The 23,054-nt window shown below is 41.4% G+C and overlaps 1 protein-coding gene across 2 annotated transcripts in view; it reads left to right on the top strand.

Annotated features, from left to right (window-relative positions):
- LOC133134827 (metabotropic glutamate receptor 8) overlaps positions 1–10,431 on the top strand; it is a 165,698-nt gene extending 155,267 nt beyond the window's left edge. The window contains exons 9-10 of one of the 2 annotated variants that reach the window (XM_061251293.1): positions 7,877–8,120; positions 9,740–10,431. In XM_061251293.1, coding sequence (XP_061107277.1) covers positions 7,877–8,120; positions 9,740–9,789 — 294 coding nt within the window. In that variant the 3' untranslated portion in view covers positions 9,790–10,431. Of the gene's footprint in view, positions 1–7,876; positions 8,125–9,739 lie in introns of both variants that reach the window. The other variant, XM_061251294.1, reaches the window with a different exon arrangement.
- Positions 10,432–23,054: the final 12,623 nt, after the last annotated feature.

Genomic DNA, 23,054 nt, shown 5'->3' with positions numbered 1-23,054 from the left:
AGCTGTCAGCCGTCAGACCTGATCTGAAAGCACCCCCCTCACCACAAACGGCACCTTTTCCCCCCAATGATATTGCAATACACGTGTAATGCCAAGTACACAAATCCAATTATACGCCACTTTACCAGAACACAATAATGTATGACATGGGCATCAGGCGATATTGCATAAAGACACTGTAGTTCACTGATTGAGTCCTAGAGAGCCATTATTGTGGTACATGGCACATTACTTTTGCATGAATGACCAAAATAAAGAGATCCATTCCGCATGGGGAATTCATTTTAATGCATTATGCGTCATAGCGATTTACCCTGCAAGGTGCTTCTGAACTGCAGCAATAAAGAATATTTGTGCACACTGAATGAACTCCGATATCACAGTTCAGTCAGACAACTCACAATGAATGAAGTAATATTTATTGAGGTTTAATGTGAATGCAAACTTTGGTGTCAAGGCTCTGCCTCTTATCACTCCCTGTTGTAAGCCAGCCGAAACAGGGAGTGACTACAAACCCACCTTCATGGGGGTTTTCAGAAGCTGAGCTCACGGGTGGGTGCTGGGGTGATGGTAGGAGGGCAAAAAAGGCATGAGTCAGGAATAAGCAGGAAAATTAGAGCAAATGAAGCTAGCAAATGCAGCAATAGCATGCAACAGTGCTATAGCTATAGCATGTAGAATGAGCCAGGCAGTGCTATGGCTTTAGCATGCAGAGTGAGCCAGGCAGGCAGCAGGGTAGCTTTTGCATGATTTCCAGAGCAGCGCAAAATGAGCAAGGTGCTTCATGTAGCCCCTTCCATTAGACGTACTGTGAGGATCATGGGAGGGGGCGGCGTTTCTCGAGTTGTCTCCTCAAAGTAGCTCCGTAGGCTTCACGTCATTAATTGCTTTGAATGTGAACTGCAGGATAATGCCGCTCGCTCGGCCAAAAAAGAGAGCACGATGGGCTCTAACAGTCTCCCCTTTTTGCTTTTATTAATATGTGATGTCATGTGCAAATGTCATCCTCACAGTTGAGTCCCTATGTCCTCTTCAGTTCTTGTTTATCTGAATGAGACGTTGCTAATCGGAGCTTCAGGGCAATGACTCAAAAAGAAAAAAAAAATGTCATCGTAGATAACACCACTGCATTCAAAACAACTGAAACTTAAAAGTCAAAACAAAATGTTCCACGTAGCGTTACAAATCCAGTTATGTTTAATTCCACATCATTTCACATGTCCCTTAAATAAAGATGATTTAATTATGAGAGGCTATTTTTGCACAGTTGCCCTATTAACTAAATGTGGTCTGCGGGGTTTTGGACGGATGCGTGTCTGCCCAAAATGTCAGGGAACTTTCACCATGCGGTGACACAAAGAGCGATGGCTAAAAATACATACGTGGAACAGGCTGTCTTCAGTGAAATATCCACAGTGCAAACATTTCTTTTTCTGTAAACGGTTTACTCATACAAACCCCTCAAAGAGGTCAGAAACTTTTTCAAAGCTATATTGCATGTTCTGTATTAATCAACTCAAAATCAAATTATTATGATTTGGCCTTTTAAAGCTGTTGTGAGTATATTTACCAGTTATTCAAATTGGGCCCAGCTGTTGCTAGCTTGTCAATCACGCGGTGCGCAGTTAACAGCTGTGCACATGCAAAAATGAATAAAAAATGGTGAGATACCTTTTCCATTCTCTCCCCAGATGGAAGCGGAAAACCATCAGAGATAATGGTGGCTGGCACAGCCATCCCTTAGACAGCGGAGCAATAATCTTTGCAATAACTTGGGCTAGGCAATATTTGAGTAATGCCTCTTCGCCCGGCAGAGAGACGGCCGTGAATCAGATTTGTTCCCTGAGTCCGTTGTCTCAGTCAGAGGCCCCCTCCCCGGATCTGATTCATATGGCATTTTATTACAGGCCCTTTATAGGCCAGCTTTTTCAGAGAAGGGAGAAGGCTCGCGGGGGCCTCGGCCGCTGAGTCCGACCGACGGGGCGCAAAATTACGACTCGCCAAAGCACAGCGGTGGAGGAGCCTTGATATTTTTTCAGCTCCTGTGAGTTAAGATTGGAGTGAATTGGTTATGAGACGCAGGGAGGTGTGAGGCTTTTCATACCTGTCCTCTGTCAAGGAGACCGGCTTTAAATTCCCAATCACGTTCGACACCTCGGACGTGCCGATGTAGCTATGCAATATTTAGGGTGGGAAATGGGGATTAAATTGAAGGCGTGTCTCTCTGGCCATGGTTAATGGACGCGGCTGCTGGTTTTGCGATGGACGGAAAGCATGCATAATTCAACGCGTGTGTAAGCGCTGATTCTTCCAGCCTTATCAGCTGAGAGTGCGGTGAAATCTGGTGGTTGTTTATCCACCGAAAGATGGATATCCTAATGTGTCTGTGCACGCAGGGCTTCATGCTTTTATTGTTGCCGTGTTGTTGTTTTTTTGTTTGAACCCAGTGGGCACTAGAGCACTGATGCACTTTGTCATACTGCCCATACGGTGTCTTGCTTTCATTATTCATAGCAGGGAAAATAGGTTCTGGGTTCGAGCCCCAGATGGAGAAGTGCTGTAGCTTTGGGCAGAGTGCAGTGCCAAGCCGAAATTCACTGGAGGTAATAATATGATGCAGACCTGCAAATGGATATTGATGCAGCTTGTCTCTCAAACCTGTAGCACATCCACTGAAAAAAAAAAACTCTTTCAAACCATATCCAATTGGGACAGTTATATGTGAACTGCCAATCAATACTGCAATCAGCAACACATTATCTAATCTTTCCTTAAGGGATAAGTGATCACTGAAATTGTTATAAAATTGAATAAATAGATAACGTAAAAGAAATGGGATAAAATACACAGTAAAATGCCCTATATAAATCCAACTGTAACTTCACTCCAAAGGGGACCATATTGTATATACTCTGGATGAGTTGATTTAACACTGAACATTTTACTGTGTGGAAGACAATTTGAAGAAGATGCATGAATGTAACATGATAATAACATGAGATTGATTGAAGTTGCATACTGATCTAGTTAACCAATAGTCTGTGGAGCCCCTCACCTGGTCCTTTAACAGTGGATGCCTTGCGCAAGACCCAGCAGCTACCTTTCAGGGAAAAGTATAGCCCTAAAAGTCTATCCACTTAGAATCCTTAATGCCTGGAGAGCATGAGGGTTTAGCCCCTTCATTCGGATGTTGTAAACTCTGGTATTTGGGAGAGAATGGCCTCCGCCTCCCGCTACTCCCCGAGCTCTGCTCTCCTCTCTCACTTCAGTGAAGGCTCACCTGAATCTGGCAGTGGGGTAGGGATGTTCTCTTTATGGGGTATCAGAAGCATCACATTTTTGTTTAGTGTGAACGGCTGGAGGTAGTCTTGCGTTTAGTAATGGTGTGGTGTACTGTGGCAGGTGGTGGTTATTCCCGCATACTATTTATTTATGGCCAGCGAAGTACAGCATCTCAAAGAAAGAAGAAGTGCTACTAAATTGCTTGTTTGGTAAGGCAGGGTGTCATTTGGCTGACTTGGAATGGAGTGGTTGGTACGAATTCATTGGACCCTATGCATGTTTTAAGGTGCTTAAATCAGCGATTGCTCACCGGGTTGACGTATTTTACCCTGGTGAACAATGTATTGTGTTTCTGGAGGATTTACGGGGGAATGTGGGGGAATGTGTATGTACGTTGTTCTGCAGTAAAGGAGACCTAAAAAGTCGAAAATTCTCTCTCTCTCTCTCTCTCTCTCTCTCTCTCTCTCTCTCTCTCTCTCTCTCTCTCTGTCCGAAAACAAAACTGAAATGGTTGACCCATAATCTTAGAGAATATTGAACTGGGATTAAAATGATCATAATATATTGTGTTAATATCCTGTGCACACATTGTTAAAGACACATCCATACCGTATCACGGTGTTGCGCAGTGGTGTCGAGCTATTCGGCTTTTTTCAGTGACTGCAGGAGAATGTACTGGAAAGAGGTTCTAACAAAAATAACTGCATATTTGCCACATCACATGACACCAGTACAAGAGAGCACTGAATCTCAAACATCTGTTGTTCTGTGACAGGCTGCGAAACCGGGGACTCGATGCTATTATTCACCCTCAGACGCCATAATATGTACTGCTCAGCTTATTCTCTCCAGTGTTTTAGTATTATTTCATTTTTTATAGTCTTTCCAACACCTATTTATGTTCTGTGACTTCTCATCCAGGGTGCCTTATTCACTGAAAGTTAGAAAACCTGTCACCAAATCAAAGTAAAAGATTGTGTAAAAGACGATTTAAGGCCATATGGAAATTCTCTTGTGCAAACAAGAGACAGAATCCAGAAATCCAGGCATGAAAAGAAGCGCATGCTCCAAACTTAAAAGAAGGACCCTACATCAGACACACTGTCCGATGGGTAATGGCAATAAAAGCATACAGTTTGGATCTGAAGGCCTAGTCCCTTGAGAGGCCCACTGTCTCTCAGTCTCTTTGTGTGAGATGCAACGCTGTGACACAGTGCTTTCTGAAGCCAGAGCCTGCCATTGGCTGCTAATGCCATCATGCTCTCAAAGCAAGCTCTGCTAGTGGCAGGAAGATCATTTGTACTTTTTTTTGTCAGAATAGCACATTTAGCCTATGTCAGGATGTGTAAGATATGGACATCTAACATGCACAATCGTCAATTGATATAGATGAAGGCCTGTACTACAACAGGAAAATACGAGATATGACACTCGAGATAACAAAATTGAACTTTTATCTGAAGAGACAGATCCGAGTTCAAGTTTCAGCGTTATCATCTTCCTCAAAGGCAGTTTATGTGAAAACATGGATAAAAATCAGTTGAGCAGTGATTACATTTAATTCATTATTTATTTCACAGGCACTCTTATCTAACAACTCAAAAAGGCCTCGGTGTTCAGATTCACTAAGCGCATATCAGGGCTGCAACAAAACCTACGCCATAAATAAACAGTAAGCTGAACAACAAACTGCTTGTAACAAACAAGGTACCCTTGAGATCTCCCAGCAATAACATACGTAGTGTCATCCAGGGTTTGAAGGGGCTCTCTGTGCCAGGTGTAGGCAGTGCCCAGAAGGTTGACTGTGTTGGTTGAGGACGCTCACAGGACTGGTATTTATTTGGGGCGTGTATGAAATGGCTTCCCCCGCTGCCGGGCCGATGACAGCTGGAGAACCAGAGAGACGGAATCTACACATCAAATGAGCCGGTAATGCGCAAGATCAGGGATTGCATTTTGACGTTTGGGTGCCGTGCGATATAGGTCACTGCGGTTCTTACAGCGCGCCTGTTTGGAGACGGGTTCTCTGCCTCTCGCGGTGCAGAGGTATGAACACTCCACCGGGGACTCTCTACCTGTGCCAGGTTTTGTAGCAGGGGCTTTCTCCCTCTCGACCCTGTTGAGCTGTTTTATGGCTTCCTGCCTTGGCGGTGTCTCCATGAGTTATCTGTTTGGCCCTGTTCCTCGCTGTCACAGATGCACTCTAACTCCAGCCCCAAATGTCACCACGCTGTAATGGCCCAGGTTTCACATTGACATAAAAAAAGAGAGTGCCCCCCAAAATTAGCCACAAGGAATTACCCACTGGCCCATTACTGAATAATATATATATAATAATAAATTCATAGTTTTGAGTCCTAAGATCAGAAGAAATCTCATTGCACCCTTGAGAAAGGTACAATAATTATACAGTCATAAAAATAACATGTAAAAAAAGTGTAGGTCATTGTGTATGTAAAATTAATACTCAAATAATATATTGTACATATTATTTCAATACTTTTCCCCCACAGCACGCCATGTGCCTGGGGGCAGAAAGTGAGTGAGTGAGTCACTCACTCACTCATTCACTCACTCACTCACTCACTCACTCACTCACTCACTCACTCATTCACTCACTCATTCACTCACTCACTCACTCATTCACTCACTCACTCATTCACTCACTCACTCACTCATTCACTCACTCACTCATTCACTCATTCACTCATTCACTCACTCACTCATTCACTCACTCACTCATTCACTCATTCACTCACTCACTCACTCACTCATTCACTCACTCACTCTCTCACTCACTCACTCACTCACTCACTCACTCACTCACACTCACTCACTCACTCACTCACTCATTCACTCATTCACTCACTCACTCACTCACACTCACTCACACACTCACTCACTCACTCACTCACACACTCACTCACTCACACACTCACTCACACACTCACTCACTCACTCACTCACTCACTCACGGAGAGTTTGTATGGAGCCTGCGTTTCATCAGATGGCCTCAAGAGGGCCTGCCGTGGGTCTGCACAGGATCTGCGCTTGCATAAGCATTCTGCTTCAAACACAAATTAGTTAGACAACCTTGTTATGGTGATATCATTCAGCAATCCTGATATCACTCAGCAATCCTGTGTATTTCCATACTTCACTCCCGCGAATGCTCTCTGTTGGCACGTGTTCCCGGCTGTTCGCTGCTGGTGTGTTTTGACTAGAGCATGACTAACCATCTGTTGCGGCGTTATTCTCTTGGCTTTACTGTGTTCTGGAGACATGGGGACGGATGAGTGGCTCTCCTCCGGGGGTTTCTACTGTCAGCATGCAATTTAAACTGGGGGAGGCTGCAAGGAGCACCCATCTTTCTGTGGCTGCCATTTTGAAATCTGAAGGGAGGCCTTGTTCCGTGCCGTTCTGTGCGTTCCGAACTTTTTGTGACAGTTTTCTGACAGGGCTGTTGAAGAGATTCCCCCCTCCCCCCCTTCAGCGAGTCAGCAGGTTAGATGAAGGCTTGTTGTTATTCACGCCTGATTGGGTTGATTCCCTTGAGAGAGTGACAGTTTGTTTCTACTGGGTGGGATAGAGTTGGGTGGGTCAGTCTTATTCAAGACTGAGGATTGGTGAAAGCGTTGCTTGTTAATACTGTAGAGAGCAGGGAATTGAATGCGTCTCAGCAATTCCTCAGCTTTTCAAAATGAGATGGATAGTAATTTGACTGCTTTGCCCTTGGGTCATAATCTGCCTGTTTGTTTTTGACAGTTAGGGCTGTTAAATTTAGTTTCCGGAAATGTTAGCAATGTTTTATTTAACAACCCAAATGAGGAAACACAAACATTCCAGTAATTTCCTTTTTCACAACAAATGAATATCGTCCATTGAGCAAATTCATATTATATGCATTGCATGTTTAGAATACTATGACATGACCGCTAAGAATTTGCCCTAAACAACAATGCAATTTGAAATGAGAATAAGATCCGTGGTTAATAATACATGACTTCCTGCACCTCGGTGGCAGGTCATCAGTGAAGGGGGGAAATAGATACAACATCCAGGCTTACTCAGTTCTATGTATTAAAATGAGAAAGAAATGTGTTGTATCTTTAATTTCCACTGTTCTCTGAAGAGCAGCCTAATAGATTCTCATCATTGTATGTTGACAATATGAATATATTGAACATGTTTAAGGTTGTGAATGAAGCAAATTACAAACAAGATTCAGGCCTTTGACTGACTGCCCCTCTCTCCATCCCTCTCCCCTCTCTCTCCCTCTCTCTCTCTCTGTCTCTCTCCCACTCTCTCCCTCTCTCTCCCTCTCTTTCTCCCTCTCTCTCTCCCTCCCTCTCTCCCTCTCTCTCTCCCTCCCTCTCTCCCTCTCTCTGTGTCTCTCTCACCCTCTCTCCGCCCCACTCCCTCTCTCTCTCTCTGTCTCTTTCCCTCTCTCTCTCCCTCTCTTTCTCCCTCTCTCTCCCTTTCTTCCTCTCTCCCCCCTTCTCTCTTTCTTTCTCTCTCTCTGTCTCTCTCCCTCGGTCTCTCTCCCTCTCTCTCCCTCTCTCCCCCCCTCTCTCTCCCTCTGTCTCTCTCTCAGATGTACATCCAGACCACCACGCTGACCATCTCTCTGAGTCTCAGTGCGTCCGTGTCCCTGGGGATGCTCTACATGCCGAAGGTGTACATCATCATCTTCCACCCGGAGCAGAACGTGCCCAAGCGCAAACGCAGCTTCAAGGCCATCGTCACCGCCGCCACCATGACCAGCAAGCTGACGCAGAAGGGCGACCGGCCCAACGGCGAGGTCAAGACTGAGCTCTGCGAGAGTATGGAGACCAACAGTGAGTACGTTCACGCTGTCCCACTTCCTCTCCGACCCCTGACCCCTGACCCCATCCTGTAGTGATGAAGGCTGCGTCTGAAATCGCATACTAGCTTACTATTTAGTATGTCAAAATAGTATTGGTATGACCAAAACCATGGTTTCATAAAATAGTATACTAATACTACACAGTAGTTAATATGCGAACACTTGACACTATGCTAGCATAAATATCCCATCATGCATTGTGATAGGTCACAACCCAAGCAACCAAAAAAGTGTTGGACAATTTAAATGTAATATCTTTCACTATGCTTAGCAGAAAATAGATTAAATCAATGGTTATATTTAAGTTTTATGTTTTCCTTATATAGTTCATATAGTAGTATCAACTATGTCACGTCAGGAATGCACACTGTGCTTAAAGTAGCATGTTTCTTTGATAACATAGTATGTCCAAAAATCCATCATTTGACTTGTATACTAAAGCTGCCTTGTGTACGCTGTATACATATTATACATAGTATACATATATAGTGTGTAGTATGCGGTTTTGGATGCAACCTAAGTATGGTTATACAGTATGGTCAAAGAGGAGAAAAGCTGTAATCAATCACCATCTACTGGCGTCACCGAATGGGCTGCCTGAAAAGTGAAAACCAAGCGAGTGCATTCTTTTACCAATAAGGTCACTTCCATTACGTTTTTCTGATGTTTTTTAATGGAATCACATTGTTTATCCGAGAATGGTGTGCCCGCTTGCACCGACCCCAGTAAACGTGTGATTCTTTACTCTGCTCTACTCTCCACTCTTTGATGACCTGATTATATCGCCCCCTGGCTGCCTTTTCCTCTCTGCTCCCTGGTTCTGACTCTTTTCACTACATGAGAAGATAAAAGCCAGAAGATCAAATATAGTCACTTTAATTACAGATCTAAAGGAATCCGTTCCTTTACAGTCATGTAAGAACTTGATCGTTCCGGTCTGTTCTGGTCGTGTCAATGATACTCCATTTTCTGCTTTCTTAATGCACTCTCCGTGACTCTGGAGAGCCCATTTCAGTGTGTTTCACCAGAAACCTGACTGTGTATTAACAGCTGGCAAAGAGCCGCAGGGGTCCTGTGATCAGAATTACCATCTTATTACTGAGTAAACAGACAGGAGCCTTGAGGAATAAGTGACTGAAAATCTCATTTATTTATTTATTTACTTTTCTTTACTGCAGCTGTGTCCAGTGTTAATGCACAATAGGTATATCATTATATAATTTACTATGAGGGACAAATAAAAAATATAAATAAATGATTAGATAATCTTATGAAGATTTGTTTTTATTTACAAAATTTGATCATTCACATACTGTATGCAATGCCACAAAAGCTGGAGTATTACAGGTTGAAAAATAATCGATCATTCAGTTTACTTAATATAGTCCTGTAACAGATGAATTGGCACTCTCTGCGTAGAGGCAATAGAATTTTGAATAGCATGAAATTACCATTCAAAAAATAATAACAGATAATACAAAGGACCAATGTTGGTAGATATGCGGAACAGGAGAACATTTTATGTAAGGAACTAAAAGTAGAACTTCATGAAAAAAAACACCTTGTTAGCCTATGCTTTTCCTTTAGCAGCTTCGTCAACTAAAACGACGTACGTCAGCTACAGCAACCATGCAAACTGAGGAGGCGCACCGGCAGAGACTGAGGCGCTCCTGTCTACAGACACGGACGTGTCACATTCAGAGACCACGGGGACCTCCTGCGGGCACCCAAGCATGAGACATTTGTATCGTTCCGCTCGGAGCCGGCTACGGGGAGCGAGCAGAGGGGGGACTTGACTCGACAAGTGCATCTGCATTTCTGCATTCTGAGCAACCCTCGCTGCTAGTAAACAAAAAAAAAAAAAACGAAAACCTGCCGGTGAAGGGATGCAAACGGTACCGTTAAAAACACACCTACGTGAGACAGTTGGTTGGGCGGGGGAGAGAGAAAAAGATTTAAAAAAATAAATTTATGGAAAAGTGAAAAATATTAAAAACAGTCAACCATGTTTGTTGTTATTCTACTTGTAAGTATTTTTGTGGTTGTGAAGATTTTTCATTCTTGTCCCACTTTGTCCGAGCTGCATACTGAGATGAGCTTGTCTCTTGTATCGGCTAACTGGATTGTAGCCTTGGGTTGTGAATCTGTAAATGCAATGGTTGAAGCATGCCAATTTTATACAAATAATTTATTTATAATAAAGGAATGTTTTGCAAATGTTTAGCATTGTTGGCTGTGCATTTAAAAACAAATAAAGAGCGGGATTACCAAAAGAAAATGAACTGAGGTCTTATAGAGCAAATGCTGTTTTTATAGTAATGTTATGTCTTTTTATTTTATTTCATAATTGAGGGTCATGTTCGGCTAGTTATTGGACAGTGAATTGCCATTTTCTTTTCTTTCATTTTATTCCACAAGGTTTACGTGACCAAATTTTTCATTAAGCACACTAAAGATATTCAAGTGCAAAACTCTTGAATCATAACACTAGGGAGAGATTTTGTTTCATTGACCCCATGAAGCACAAAACTCAAACATGACATTGATCCCTAATTTGGGTCTTATTCAAAAGCATATTTTATTCAAATGCTTATTCAATAGTAAATTTGTTTCAAGCTTTTAAACAAGTGGTCGCTTTCATTGCCTAATGTGTTTCGATTAAGTTGGTCAAATTTGAAATCTGTAAAAGCGTGACATTTAATCCTATTTTAATCCTATGTACCCCCAGAAAAAAAAACTCTGGACAAAAGAAGCAAGTTAGATTTGGCTCCATGTCTGATGTACACCCAGTGGGCGCTTTATTAGGTATTAATTAGTCTTTTTTAGTCTTCTGCTGCTGTAGCCTATCCACTTAGAGGTTTGACACGTTGTGTGTTCAGAGATGCTCTTCTGCATACCACTGTTGTAATGTGTGGTTATTTACATTACTGTCACCTTCCTGTCAGCTTCGACCAGCCCGGTCCTTACCCTCTGACCTCTCTCATTAACAACACGCTTTTGCTCACTGGATGTTTTTTGTTTTCTGGTAATTAAACAAACAATTAGTGCTGCTGATTGGCCAGACTGTCTTCACACCTGACTCCCATGTAAAGGGAAGGTGGAAAACCAGCAGGTCTTGCCCCCTGAGGACCACGATTTGATGATCTCTGGTGTGTTCCCTGCTGGAGATTTTGGGCTGTGTTATGTGGGCAGGAGATGGGCTATGTATACAAGCGTATACAAGTGGCCGAAATGAGCTTGCTCCGTAGGGTGGCTGGGCTCAGCCTTAGAGATAGGGTGAGGAGCTCAGACATCCGGAGGGAGCTCAGAGTAGAGCCGCTGCTCCTTCGCGTCGAAAGGAGCCAATTGAGGTGGTTCGGGCATCTGATCAGGATGCCTCCTGAGCGCCTCCCTTTGGAGGTTTTCCGGGCTCGTCCAACTGGGCGGAGACCCCGAGGTAGACCCAGAACCCGCTGGAGAGATTATATATCTCTCCTGGCCTGGGAATGCCTTGGGATCCCCCAGGAGGAGCTGGAATGCGTTGCTGGGGAGAGGGACACCTGGAATACCCAGCTTAGCCTACTGCCACCGCAACCCGACTCTGGATAAGCAGATGAAGATCGATGGAGATGGGCTATGTGCTGCTCTCATTCCCAGTCAGATAACCAACAAGGGCAGAAATATGGGCAAAAATATTTGAGGCACAAATATGGGCAATACCCACCCAAAATGGCCATAACAACAGGTTGATAAACCTTGTAGAATGATATAAAATATCAGAGAGTAGAATAATCAAGGACCTTTAACAAGTCATACATCACCTGAGCAAAATCTATAAAAATATAAAGATACTTAAAATCTGAAAAGCAGTGAACTGGATATTGTGAATAGAAAGAGCCTGATTGATCGAGCTTTAAGTGGAAGTCTGTCAACCATGTAATGAACATGAAAATAAAACAATGCAAGGAACGCATTTGAGTGATGTGCATTCTAAGCAGTAAGACAATGCTTACGGGCCTCCCAGTAACAACATAAACAAAGGCCTTCGAATATTGCAATGCTACGAAAGCTAGAGAGTATTACAGCTGCCAAGTTGCTAAATAAAATCAATCATTCAGTTTACTTAATATAGTCCTGTAACAGATGAATTGTCACTCTGTGTAGAGGCAATAGGATGTTGAATAGCTACAGCTTGAAACGGAATGGAAGGCCAGCAGTCCTGGTTCAGTGACAGAGGGCTAATGGCCTGTACAATGATAGTTTAAATTTAGCTAAATATATATATATATATTTTGCCATGCTGACTTGTAGAAAGGTGATGCATTGCTCACTGTTCATACAATCTGTGATTTCTGCAAGAAAAAAATAAAAATAAAATTGTATTATATACCATAAGGACTAGTGACAAAAAATAATAATATATGAATTTGTGATTTATCTGACACTTTTATCCAAAGCTACAGTTGATTAAACTAAGCACTTACTCAAGGGCCCAATAGCTGTGCGGATCTTATCATGAATATCGGGGCTTGAACCACCGACCTTCCAGGTCCCAATCATGTACCTTAGCTACTAGGCTAGAGGCTGCCCCTAATAAAATAACTGTCTGCCTGCTGAAAAAGATTTCCATTTCTGTTTATGAAGAAAAGAAGCAACATCTTGCACTTTCTCTTCATGCGTTTCTCACATGGTATTGCATTTGAACAGCAAAACAAAGCACAGCTTACAAAGCTGAAGTATTTGCATAAGATAATCACTACACCAGAATTGATTTAGACATCGGAAAAAACAGTTTTTTCCACTCTCGACGGAAAGTTGTGTGTTGACAACCTACAGTAAACCTTCTGTGTATCAGCGGGTTGTGAAAAGAGAGGTGTGATACTAACCCCAGTTAGGCCTAATTACATCACTCAAAGGCTGTCAGTGTGAAAGCATCTATTCGGATGTTAAGGACCTCTCTTGGTATTTAAAATACGAGTGTGTCAGAACACAAGTGCTGAGGCTGGTGGCCCTCTCTTATGGACTGGCTTTAAATAATGCAGTTGCCATGACGGCTGGTCAGATCTCCTAACCACTGAACCTTGCTGTATAAATATTGATCTAATGGATATTATGCCTACCATACCTCTACTGAGATGCAATATGACTCAAAGCACTCAGTCACAAACAGTACATTTCTGTATTGTATTTTTGGCCATATGTCCAGAATTGTTACATTATTTTGTTTCTTTTTAAAACATTTTGTATGATAGTTGCCGAAGAATTTATGACAGTGGAGAAAATGTGATAAAAATGAGGTATTCAATTTTAATGCATACTGCTGTCGTTTTTTAATCTGGACCCTTAATATGGTAGATCACTGCGAGTTCGATGAATAGCTGATGTTTGCACACAACCTGGAAATTGGCTTGGGATCAACATGAACAGGGATGCATGTACAATTTATCAACAACTGCCATCATCTGATACACCTGGGATACACACAAAATCAAAGGGATGTGCATGTTTCTTGAATCCCTTCTTTGTTTTTCTGAAGAACAGAAATAATTTAAGAAAAGTTTGTGTGGCCTCATAAGTGTTTTGTTAACTGAACAAACAAAAAATGCAAGCTAAACACCACTTATAAATACACCATTAGAGCGCTTAATCTAATTCACAACTACATTGTGCTGTGTGATTATATAAAACAAATGTAATGCAACAGGTCGAGGTGTTGTGCATGATACTTATGAGAGATTGTGGATGACTGAAGTATTAGAGGATGATCCTTAAAACTAGTGTATTTATTTACAGAGGAAACCATGCAAATGTCTAACCATTCAATGATGTATATACATTTTTATAGAAAAATATGTAATTGATCATTATAATTCATACAACAACAGTAACGATTTAGGTTCAGTACTTTTCAGTACATGAAGAGAGTCTCACTGGTTCAATAGTTTGAACCTGGTGTCTATTAGCCCGGCCCCTACACCACCTCTAGTTACCTTGCACTCCATAGGTGGAATCATGCATGTAGTCTGCCTAATTGTGTAATGAAAATGAGAAAGAGTCGTCATTTCTTCAAGGTTATAAATTCTAGGAAAAATATTCTGAGCCCACACCAATATTTGCTTCATTCATATTTAATGAGCCACAGAAAACAAGTGTCATTAATTAATAACTCCAAAAATGTACCAACACGGAACTCACTCCTGCCTGATTACTGGTGCCAACCAGGGCTGGGTTCGGGAAGTGCGGCACACAGATGGGACAACTTCCTACAAAAACTGAGTTGCTTCTGAAATGGTGGGCCATAATTGGCCATCTTCCCACTGTAATACTCAAAGCCCCAATGCGTCAGAGTAATGAAAAGGTCAGGACACTGTGCTGTAATGCAGGTCTTACTTCAAACGAGATGATAAACCAATGTCCTAATTCACTCTGGTTAGTAGAGGTCCCATGGTATGTATCACAAAGCCAGTCTTTCAATCTAGCTACCTAGTCATGCCCCTGTTTAAGTACCTTGATAATCTGTGTTTTTCCAGCTTAGTTGATGTGCGGTGAGTGTCTGATACAAAATGGCTGCTGTGCATCACCCAGGTGGGTGATAATGCATTCATTATCCATTGATGGTGGTTGAGATAGTGGTGGTGGGTGGCTGAGATGCCATTGGTAATAATTTGCATTGAAATTATGTGAAAGGAGGAAAATGAAAGGAGCTTTATTTGGAATTGTATTTTAGGTAATGCTTATTATTATGATTATGATTATTATTAGGAATAGTAGCAGTAGTAGCAGAAGCAGAAGCAGTGGTACTAGTAGTAGTAGTAGTAGTAGTAGCAGCAGTAGTAGTAGTAGTAGCAGTAGCAGAAGTAGTAGTCATAGCAGTAGCAGTAGTAGCAGCAGTAGTAGTAGTAGTACTAGTAGCAGCAGTAGTAGAAGCAGTAGTAGTAGTAGTAGTAGCAGTAGTAGAAGCAGTAGTAGTAGTAGTAGCAGTAGCAGTAGCAGTGGTAGGAGTAGTAGTAGTGGTGGTAGCAGTAGTGGTAGTAGTGGCAGTAGTAGTAGTAGTAGTAGTAGTACATTTTACATTTACATTTTAGTCATTTGGCAGACGCTTTTAATCCAAAGCGACTTACAAGTGCATAGGTTCTACCATAAGTCAAAGCATCACATCCAGAACTAGCAAAATACACATGAAATGCTGTTCTAAACATAGTTGTCATCATAAGTGCATTTTATTTTTTTTATTTTTATTTTTTGTTGGGGGGGGGGGGGGTTTAGACAAGGATAGGGATATCAGAAAGGAGGGGCAGGGGAAATCAGGAGGGAGGACTAAGGTAGAGTTTGAAAAGGGTTTTGAGTCTGCGTCGAAATAGGGGGAGGGATTCTGCTGTTCTGACAGTGGTAGGCAAGTCATTCCACCACTGAGGAACCAGAACGGAAAACAGGCGTGAACGTGCAGCTTGACCGCCAGGTGCCCGTAGAGAGGGAACCATAAGACGACCAGAGCTGGCAGACCAGAGTGGTCTAGCTGGGGAGTAGGGAGTGATCAAGGATTGTATGTAAGGTGGGGTAGTCCCCTTAGCAGCCTTAAATGCCAACACTAGGGCCTTGAAACTGATGCGTGCGGCAATAGGAAGCCAGTGGAGGCCAATGAGGAGCGGGGTGACATGAGCCGACCTGGGCTGACTGGTGATCAGGCGGGCTGCAGCATTCTGGACCAGTAGCGGTAGCGGTAGCAGTAGTAGTAGTAGCAGCAGTAGCAGTAGTAGTAGTAATAGAAGCAGTAGCAGTAGTAGTAGTGGTAGCAGTAGCAGTAGTAATAGTAGTAGTGGTAGCAGTAGCAGTAGTGATACAATCAAAACATTGGTAGGAACCCTGAAATTTAAAAAACTTAAAATTCATGTAGTGCCCCAAGCATAGCAAAGTATAGAGAATAGTTTAAAACAACAGTTTGTTTCATCACACATTTTTCACAGGCCATTGCACACTCCATTTTTCAGTTTCTGATTATTTTGGGATAGTCACACTAAAGCCCTGAGAGAGATCAGTTTTTATTTGTTTTGTTTTGTATCTTCACTCTTTACCAAGACTGAAAATGTGAAAAATTGTACAGTAGCATCTCCCCAGTCTCAGCAGTGAATTGTTTTGTTGTTTTGACCATCATGGCAGACAGCACTCCCAAGAGGATCTGGGGGTAGGGGCCCTGTCTTTTGGCCTGGGATTGTAAAACAAAAATACAACTACACTACTACAGTACAAGTGCTTCACACAAAAATAAACATGAATAATTTAAATCTCTTATGCTCACATGCTATATATTATAAGATTGCATTCAGTTATGCTATTTTGATTATACCTATTTATTCATTATATATGCATGTTCCATCATTTTTAAAGTCCTTCTTTCATCTACTTTAAATGAAGCAGAAAATAATATATCTGGTCTCCAAAGCACAACATAACACATGGGATACGCTTGCTGTCAAAGATGTCACACTTGTCATTTCTCCTCCTCAGTGCACCTCCAGCAGTAGAGAAACACCTGCAGTTTTTTCTTTTTTAATGATAGGCTTTCCTCATGGGAACGCCGGCATGGTTATCCGGCGGAACTGGCTTATTGCTTAGACACAATCCTCTGGGTCTGTTTCTGTTTCAATTTGTTTTTCTAACAGAAAAGAAAATGCAGTAATTCCGGAAACCGGCAAGTTCCCTCACATCACTTTTCAGTGATTTATTCATGTCAAGCAGCCCGCAAAAGGCACATGCTTGTTCTTGCAAGCTCACCCCATTACTATAGATCCTGCCCTGTGTAACCCTGCTCTACTGTATCTGACTAATAGTACAATTCCTCTGTCCATTATGCATCAACAAACAATATTTATTTGTATCTTCCCAGCAGTGCTTTCTATTGTCCAATAACCAAACCATGACACTGTTTCACATCCATTTTAAGACTTTGTTTTATCACTGCTGTGTAATATTTAAGCAATTTGTATCTTGTTTAATTCTTACAAAAACTCTTCAAAAGATGAATTATATGAACCAAATATTCTGGTTCTAATGGGAGTTCAGTGGTCTAGTGGCCTCAATTTGGAGAAATCCCCTGTGACCTTAAAAATGCTGTCTTAAAAGGACTTAATCTATTACAATTCAGGGGCCGTATTTACAATATCTAAAGGCTAACTTGCTTATTTAGGAGAATCATCATATAAATCATGGTCAGAATGGATTTGCCCAGCTATAATAAATTAATATATATTTAGTATTGCTCATTATTCAAAATAATTATTGCTCATAGGAGTAACATTGTCACATTTTCAGCTTCCGATTATGGAAAAAACATTCAAACATTCAGCACAAGCATAAATATTTTATTCTTGGTTGAAAAATGAAACATTGACCTTGAATAGTTTAAAATCTTTATTGCAAATTAAACAAAGTTATTCTTGTGTTACTGTACAGCCATATTAAGATTTGACAGATAGAGAAATTAACCTGAGCGAGAATGTGGCCTCTGTGTGAGTCAGTTCTTTCAACACTATACAATGTTTCTATGCACCAGGAAGAAAATAAGATACAATAAAAATATATGCATCTGATGCTGTCTGTAAAGAGTATCGGTTTTTGCTATCTAGCCTTTAAAACCCTTGAAAAACTTTGAGCTGGCTCTCATATTTCTGTATCTGTATTGTTTACGACTTTAGACTACTGCCTAGAAAATGGCACAAAAAAGAGCACTGATAGACAAAATGTCAGCATTTTCAACCGTGTTTAAATGTCAAATGGCAATAACAGCAGGGACATAGATACACCTCCAATCTTGTGCCTGGTTGGGAAATCTATTCAAATTTACATGCTGTCATGGGTGGCTGGCTGTAGCACTAAGCCTTCCCATCATCCTCTGCTGTGCTGTATGGGCACCAAGGGAACGTGCAGACAGTGTAGTCTAGCATGACCGGCCATCAGCAATGGCGTGTTTCGACGAATGCTCTGGTGTAAACAAGCTTTCAGAAAACACTTTGAAGCGCTGCATTGGCTTTGGATCATCTGCCATTGTCAGAGAACAAAAAACAATGTGCCCAGGCCTGTGTAGAGGAGATAAATGGCCAAGCTAACAGAATCGCTGCTGTCACCGTCTTGGTCGTGCTTTTCAGAAACTGGATCAGTGTAAAATACATGGTACAGCAGTTTCAGCCTTGTGGGTGTTCTTGCTCATAGATCAGTCAGGAGGAGGTTTTTGAGTTTGAATTAACTGTCTTATCCATGAAACTTCCACTGGCTTACTGCTGTTATCATCGGGTGTGGTTTAACAATTGCTGTACTGCAGTCATGCCAGGGTTTGGCCACAAAGTCTGGCCAGTTCAGCAGTCATCAGAATGAACTAGCCAAACTGTGACCATGGAAAAATATAAACAGATGCCAATTCCATTACTTCATCCATCCCACTTCTTAAGTCAGAATTAAACTAATTGCAAGTCTGAGCAATTTTCCAAACAGTGGATTCCAAATACTTTACTTCATGTCAAAAGGAACTTCTATTGGCTTAATCCCCACTGCCACTGAGATGCACTTAGGGTGGTCAGGATAAGTGAGGCTTCATAAAGCACTGCTTCTCTTAGGATGAATATGTTTTCCATATTTTCTCTGACCTGATTAGCATCCATGTTATGTTACGTCTTCATGGGAGGGACCAACTGGGGAGACTCCTGGGGCTACGTGTAACATCTTAGCAGGGGTGTAAATTCTCCAGTGTGGTCCAATACACTTGATAAGGAACAGTCATTCCAGTTCTAATGGGAGTTCATTGGTCTAGCGGCCTAATTTTGGATAAATCCCTGCTATGTTCCCATCAGAGGGAAATGACTGGTGCAGACATGCTAATGCTGCTACTAAGCAGCTCTTGCAGCTCTTCAATAGCAAACCCACCAATTACCCACCTGGGGCTGGTCTCACACTAATGAGAATCCTTTTAACTTTTTTCCACTCAGGCAGTTAAAGATAATAAATAGAGAGGGGAAAACACACAGGACTGAAGGCCTTGTGCACCAAGGCTGTTTTTTGTTGTTTGTTTTTTTTTGTTGGTAATGAAAATAATTAAAATGTAGTATGCCCCCTCTATGATTATTTGCACACAAATGTTGTGCTGCAATAATTTGTCAATATTTTATTCAGACCTGGGTTCTTTGTGATATGTGCAATGTTTGATGTGTTTTTGAACAATGGCGGCTTGGCTTTTGTGTTTCTGCTCAAGGAGCTTTATGACAAGCGACACACGTATAAAGACATTACATTGCATTCTATTACATTTAGGCATTTAGCAGATGGCCTTATCCAGAGCGACTTACATAAGTGCTTACATACAGTCTGGGTTTAGGCAATGAACAAAAGTCATCAGGGTAAAGACAAGGAGTTGAGTTAAAACATCTGGCAGGGAATTACTCAGCAGCTGGGGTGTGAAGATGGTAGGGGTGCAAATGGCTTGCCCTATTTTAGTCCTATTATAAAGTGCAGTTCATAATGTACAACCATATGTACTTGTGATATAGCTCTGGGCAGCTTCCACAGCTATTGCTTTGGAGGACTGCAGATATGTTGCAGGTGCCTACAATTCCTAAATCCACCAGGACAGTCACTATTTGGCGGGTTACTGTCTGTTCTCTGAGACCCTTACTCTGGGTAATGTTATGGGCAATTTTAATCCTTTATTTAACCAGGGGAGGACCATTCAGAACATCTTTCTCTTTTTCAAGGACACCCCGGGAAAAATGCCAGAGAGAACAAGTAGCAAGTGGGGAGAGCAAGAGAAAGAACAGACGTAAACCTGCTGAAACGCTTTCTGGGTTTAGGGCCTTGCTCAAGGGCCGAACAGAGTTCTGCCTTTTTCATTTAGGGATCCCACTTAATTTCTCCAGATGCAAGTCAGCATCCCTATGTGCCCACCGGAGACTGAAACCAGCATCTCCTGGCTATGTTTGTGCTGGCATGGTCAGGCCCAGCTGCAGGCTGTAGAGCATATTACAGTATGCTGGAGTTCATTAAATGGGAATTAATTTTTAATACATTACTGGACTGAATGCCAGAGCTCTTAGGGCATCTTTGTTTTGGGTGGGTTAACTCAATTTTCTTTGTTGGGAGCTAAAATATGATGTGTAACGTGACATCTCAAAAATTTGATGTATAAATTGTTCCTAAGTTGACGACTAACATTAAGTAATTGTTTTGGCTGGAGCTCCGCTTTAGCTGGATGGGGCAGCTGGGAGACTGCCAATTTGTATTATCTCTTAGTGCGATGCAGTTCTAGCCCAGATATACCAATGACACCCACAGGTATGTGTGTTTGCAATCCAGATGGATTGCAATAGTAATTGTACATTACTACTATGCCTAATTAAATTGGAGTACAAACATTGAACTGCCTCGTATGCACAACATCCAAAACAGGCCTTCCCAAATGTCTCTGTCAGGGAACTGCAATACACAATTCCAACCAGCTTTTTATTTGTGATGACCTGAATGAATCAATCGTAGGAAAGCATACGAATCACAGAGATTTATGTTTATTTGCCTGATTCATAATTTTCATGCAGACTTAAATAAATTACTATCATCTGGAGGGCACTGTGAGGAAAAAACATGAACCTAAACGGTTGGCTTTGAACCTGGTTCTGACGGCTTTATGTGATTAAAAAGTGTAATTACAGCAAGGGACAGCCTTCTAGCAGATTCAGTTTTCCAATTTCTTTTACCTGATTGCATCTAATATGGCTGCATGACCTTTATAGTTCTCCCCATTAAATAATTCAAATTACACCAAACAAGACTGGGTTATATTGTTGATAAATAATTTTGATTCAAGGAAAGCCATTGGAGAAAGGTCTCAATACTTTTGTTATAATTAGAATTTACTGTCATTTGCATTAAGGTTTCAGCGATAATTGCCATACATTAAATTATATTATTTCAAAATGAATCTGCTGCTGATGGGTGACTATTTAAACTAGGATCATTCTTAATCTAATTTGAGAGAGAAAGAGAGAGAGAGAGAGAGAGAGAGAGAGGGTGACAGAGAGAGGGAGAGAGACAGAGAGAGAGAGAGAGAGAGAGAGAGAGAGAGAGAGATGGGTTGTTATTTGCATAAATAAATGGATAAATATTTGAGATGAATAAATGGATGAGATGAGTAGGACAAGGCGGGAGAAAAAGAACCAGGTAGGAAACGTTCTGAAAAATCCTTCTCATACAAACGTGAACTTTAACTTTGTCTTTCCAATATGGTCAGTGATATCATCTAGATGGAAACTAGAACATACCTTTCTCAGCACACACAGGATATGTTTATACCAGACCTGAGTGAAATATGAAATTGTTTTGCATTCAAATAATTATCTATGCTTTACTGAGCATGTCTAGTTTATTGTAACCCATTACATACTCTCAAAAAGGAAAAATCCTGCCTTTTGGTCCTCTTGGTTGGCTCAGTTGCACCAGGCAAGATGAATCGAGCACAGAAAAGCATTTGAATCCAAAACAATTCTGCATATATTTCACTGAGGTCTGATTTATACACATACAGTATATACATAGCTTAAATCATCAAATCATTGCTTCTCATTTTTCCCATTCATATTTTGAATAGTGCTACTCCAGTTACCTCTCCCCATCTGAACAGGAACCCCTGAAGTGACTGGTAACCTGTGGGCATTACCTTTACATTTAGCTGACAATCCTATCCAGGTCGACATACACAGCTTCTTTACATACAAACCATTTATGCAGCAGGATTTCACTGAAGCTATCCAGGTTAAGTACCTTGCTGAAGGGTACAACGGCAATGTGCCCGCTAGAAATCAAACCTACAACCCTGGAGTTACAAGCCCGGTGCCCTGACTGCTATGCTACAGGCAAGTACCGCATCGATATCACAGTAACAAAGGTACATTTCAGTCAACTTAAACCCACCCTATCCTTGGGGAAAGGAGCCTGCTCATAACTGACTGCAACTCCAGTGTTTATGGGGGTGTGTGGTAAGAGAAAGGACCTAGTTCAAGGCTCAATGGGATCCACTGTTGCTAAGACACACATGGTAAAAAAAGAGGGTAAATTCAGATCAAGCCTAAACTGATTTAGGACAAGTTTTCGCTTATAAATATGTCAGATCAGTGGACAGTTAGTGCATTACTGCACAGCTAAATGTTTACTGTTAAATCAATAGATAGATGAGTTGGATAAAGTACATTTAATCCTATTTAGACTCTTATAATCATTATTTAATTGGCAGTAAAAAATGTACTGCGTGCCCAGTAGCAGTTTGTGTAATTATTTGAAAGTTTAATATTTTTTGAACATGGTTCTGCGCTGACAAAAAAGCTAGCTAACAATCCCTGTGGCAGTTGCTGGAGCTAAACTCTTGTTCAGCGAGTTCTTTAATTAAAAACTTCATCCCATCGTCTGTATTCAAGGAGAACCTCTCAGCTCTTGCCTTAATTTCCAGCAAAAATGGAGTATAACTACCCTATTAGTCAGTTTTCAGCTGAAAAATTACACATGAAGACTGACTATGGTAGCCTTTTGATGGCAAGATTTAGTATTACTTTATGTTCAGGGACAGAGTGGCTCGAACTATAGGTGTCAGAACTATAGGCGGCAGAACCTGGAGGGATGCGGAAAACAAGCAGTTAATATTTGAACTGTCAAAAGTAACTGACATTTATTCAGCTGGGAAAAGGGTTTGGCTGGATTTTCATTATCTGTGGGCATTCAATTCAATTCCTCCTGAACTAAGAGTGTAAACATAGTTAGATATCAAGTCTCTACATGCCAAGTCACCCACAGGATTGTAATCAATACTGCCTTGCTCCCAAATGGCAAAGTGTCACTTTTTTCAGTATGTTCTTTTTAATTTTAGTTCAAATTAAATTATTTAATGATATGTTCCAGC

Source organism: Conger conger, chromosome 8, assembly GCF_963514075.1.
Source record: "Conger conger chromosome 8, fConCon1.1, whole genome shotgun sequence".
In the NCBI taxonomy this organism is placed as follows: domain Eukaryota; kingdom Metazoa; phylum Chordata; class Actinopteri; order Anguilliformes; family Congridae; genus Conger; species Conger conger.
The sequence above is the reverse complement of the archived record's forward strand: the minus strand, read 5'-3'. Positions and strand labels throughout refer to the sequence as shown.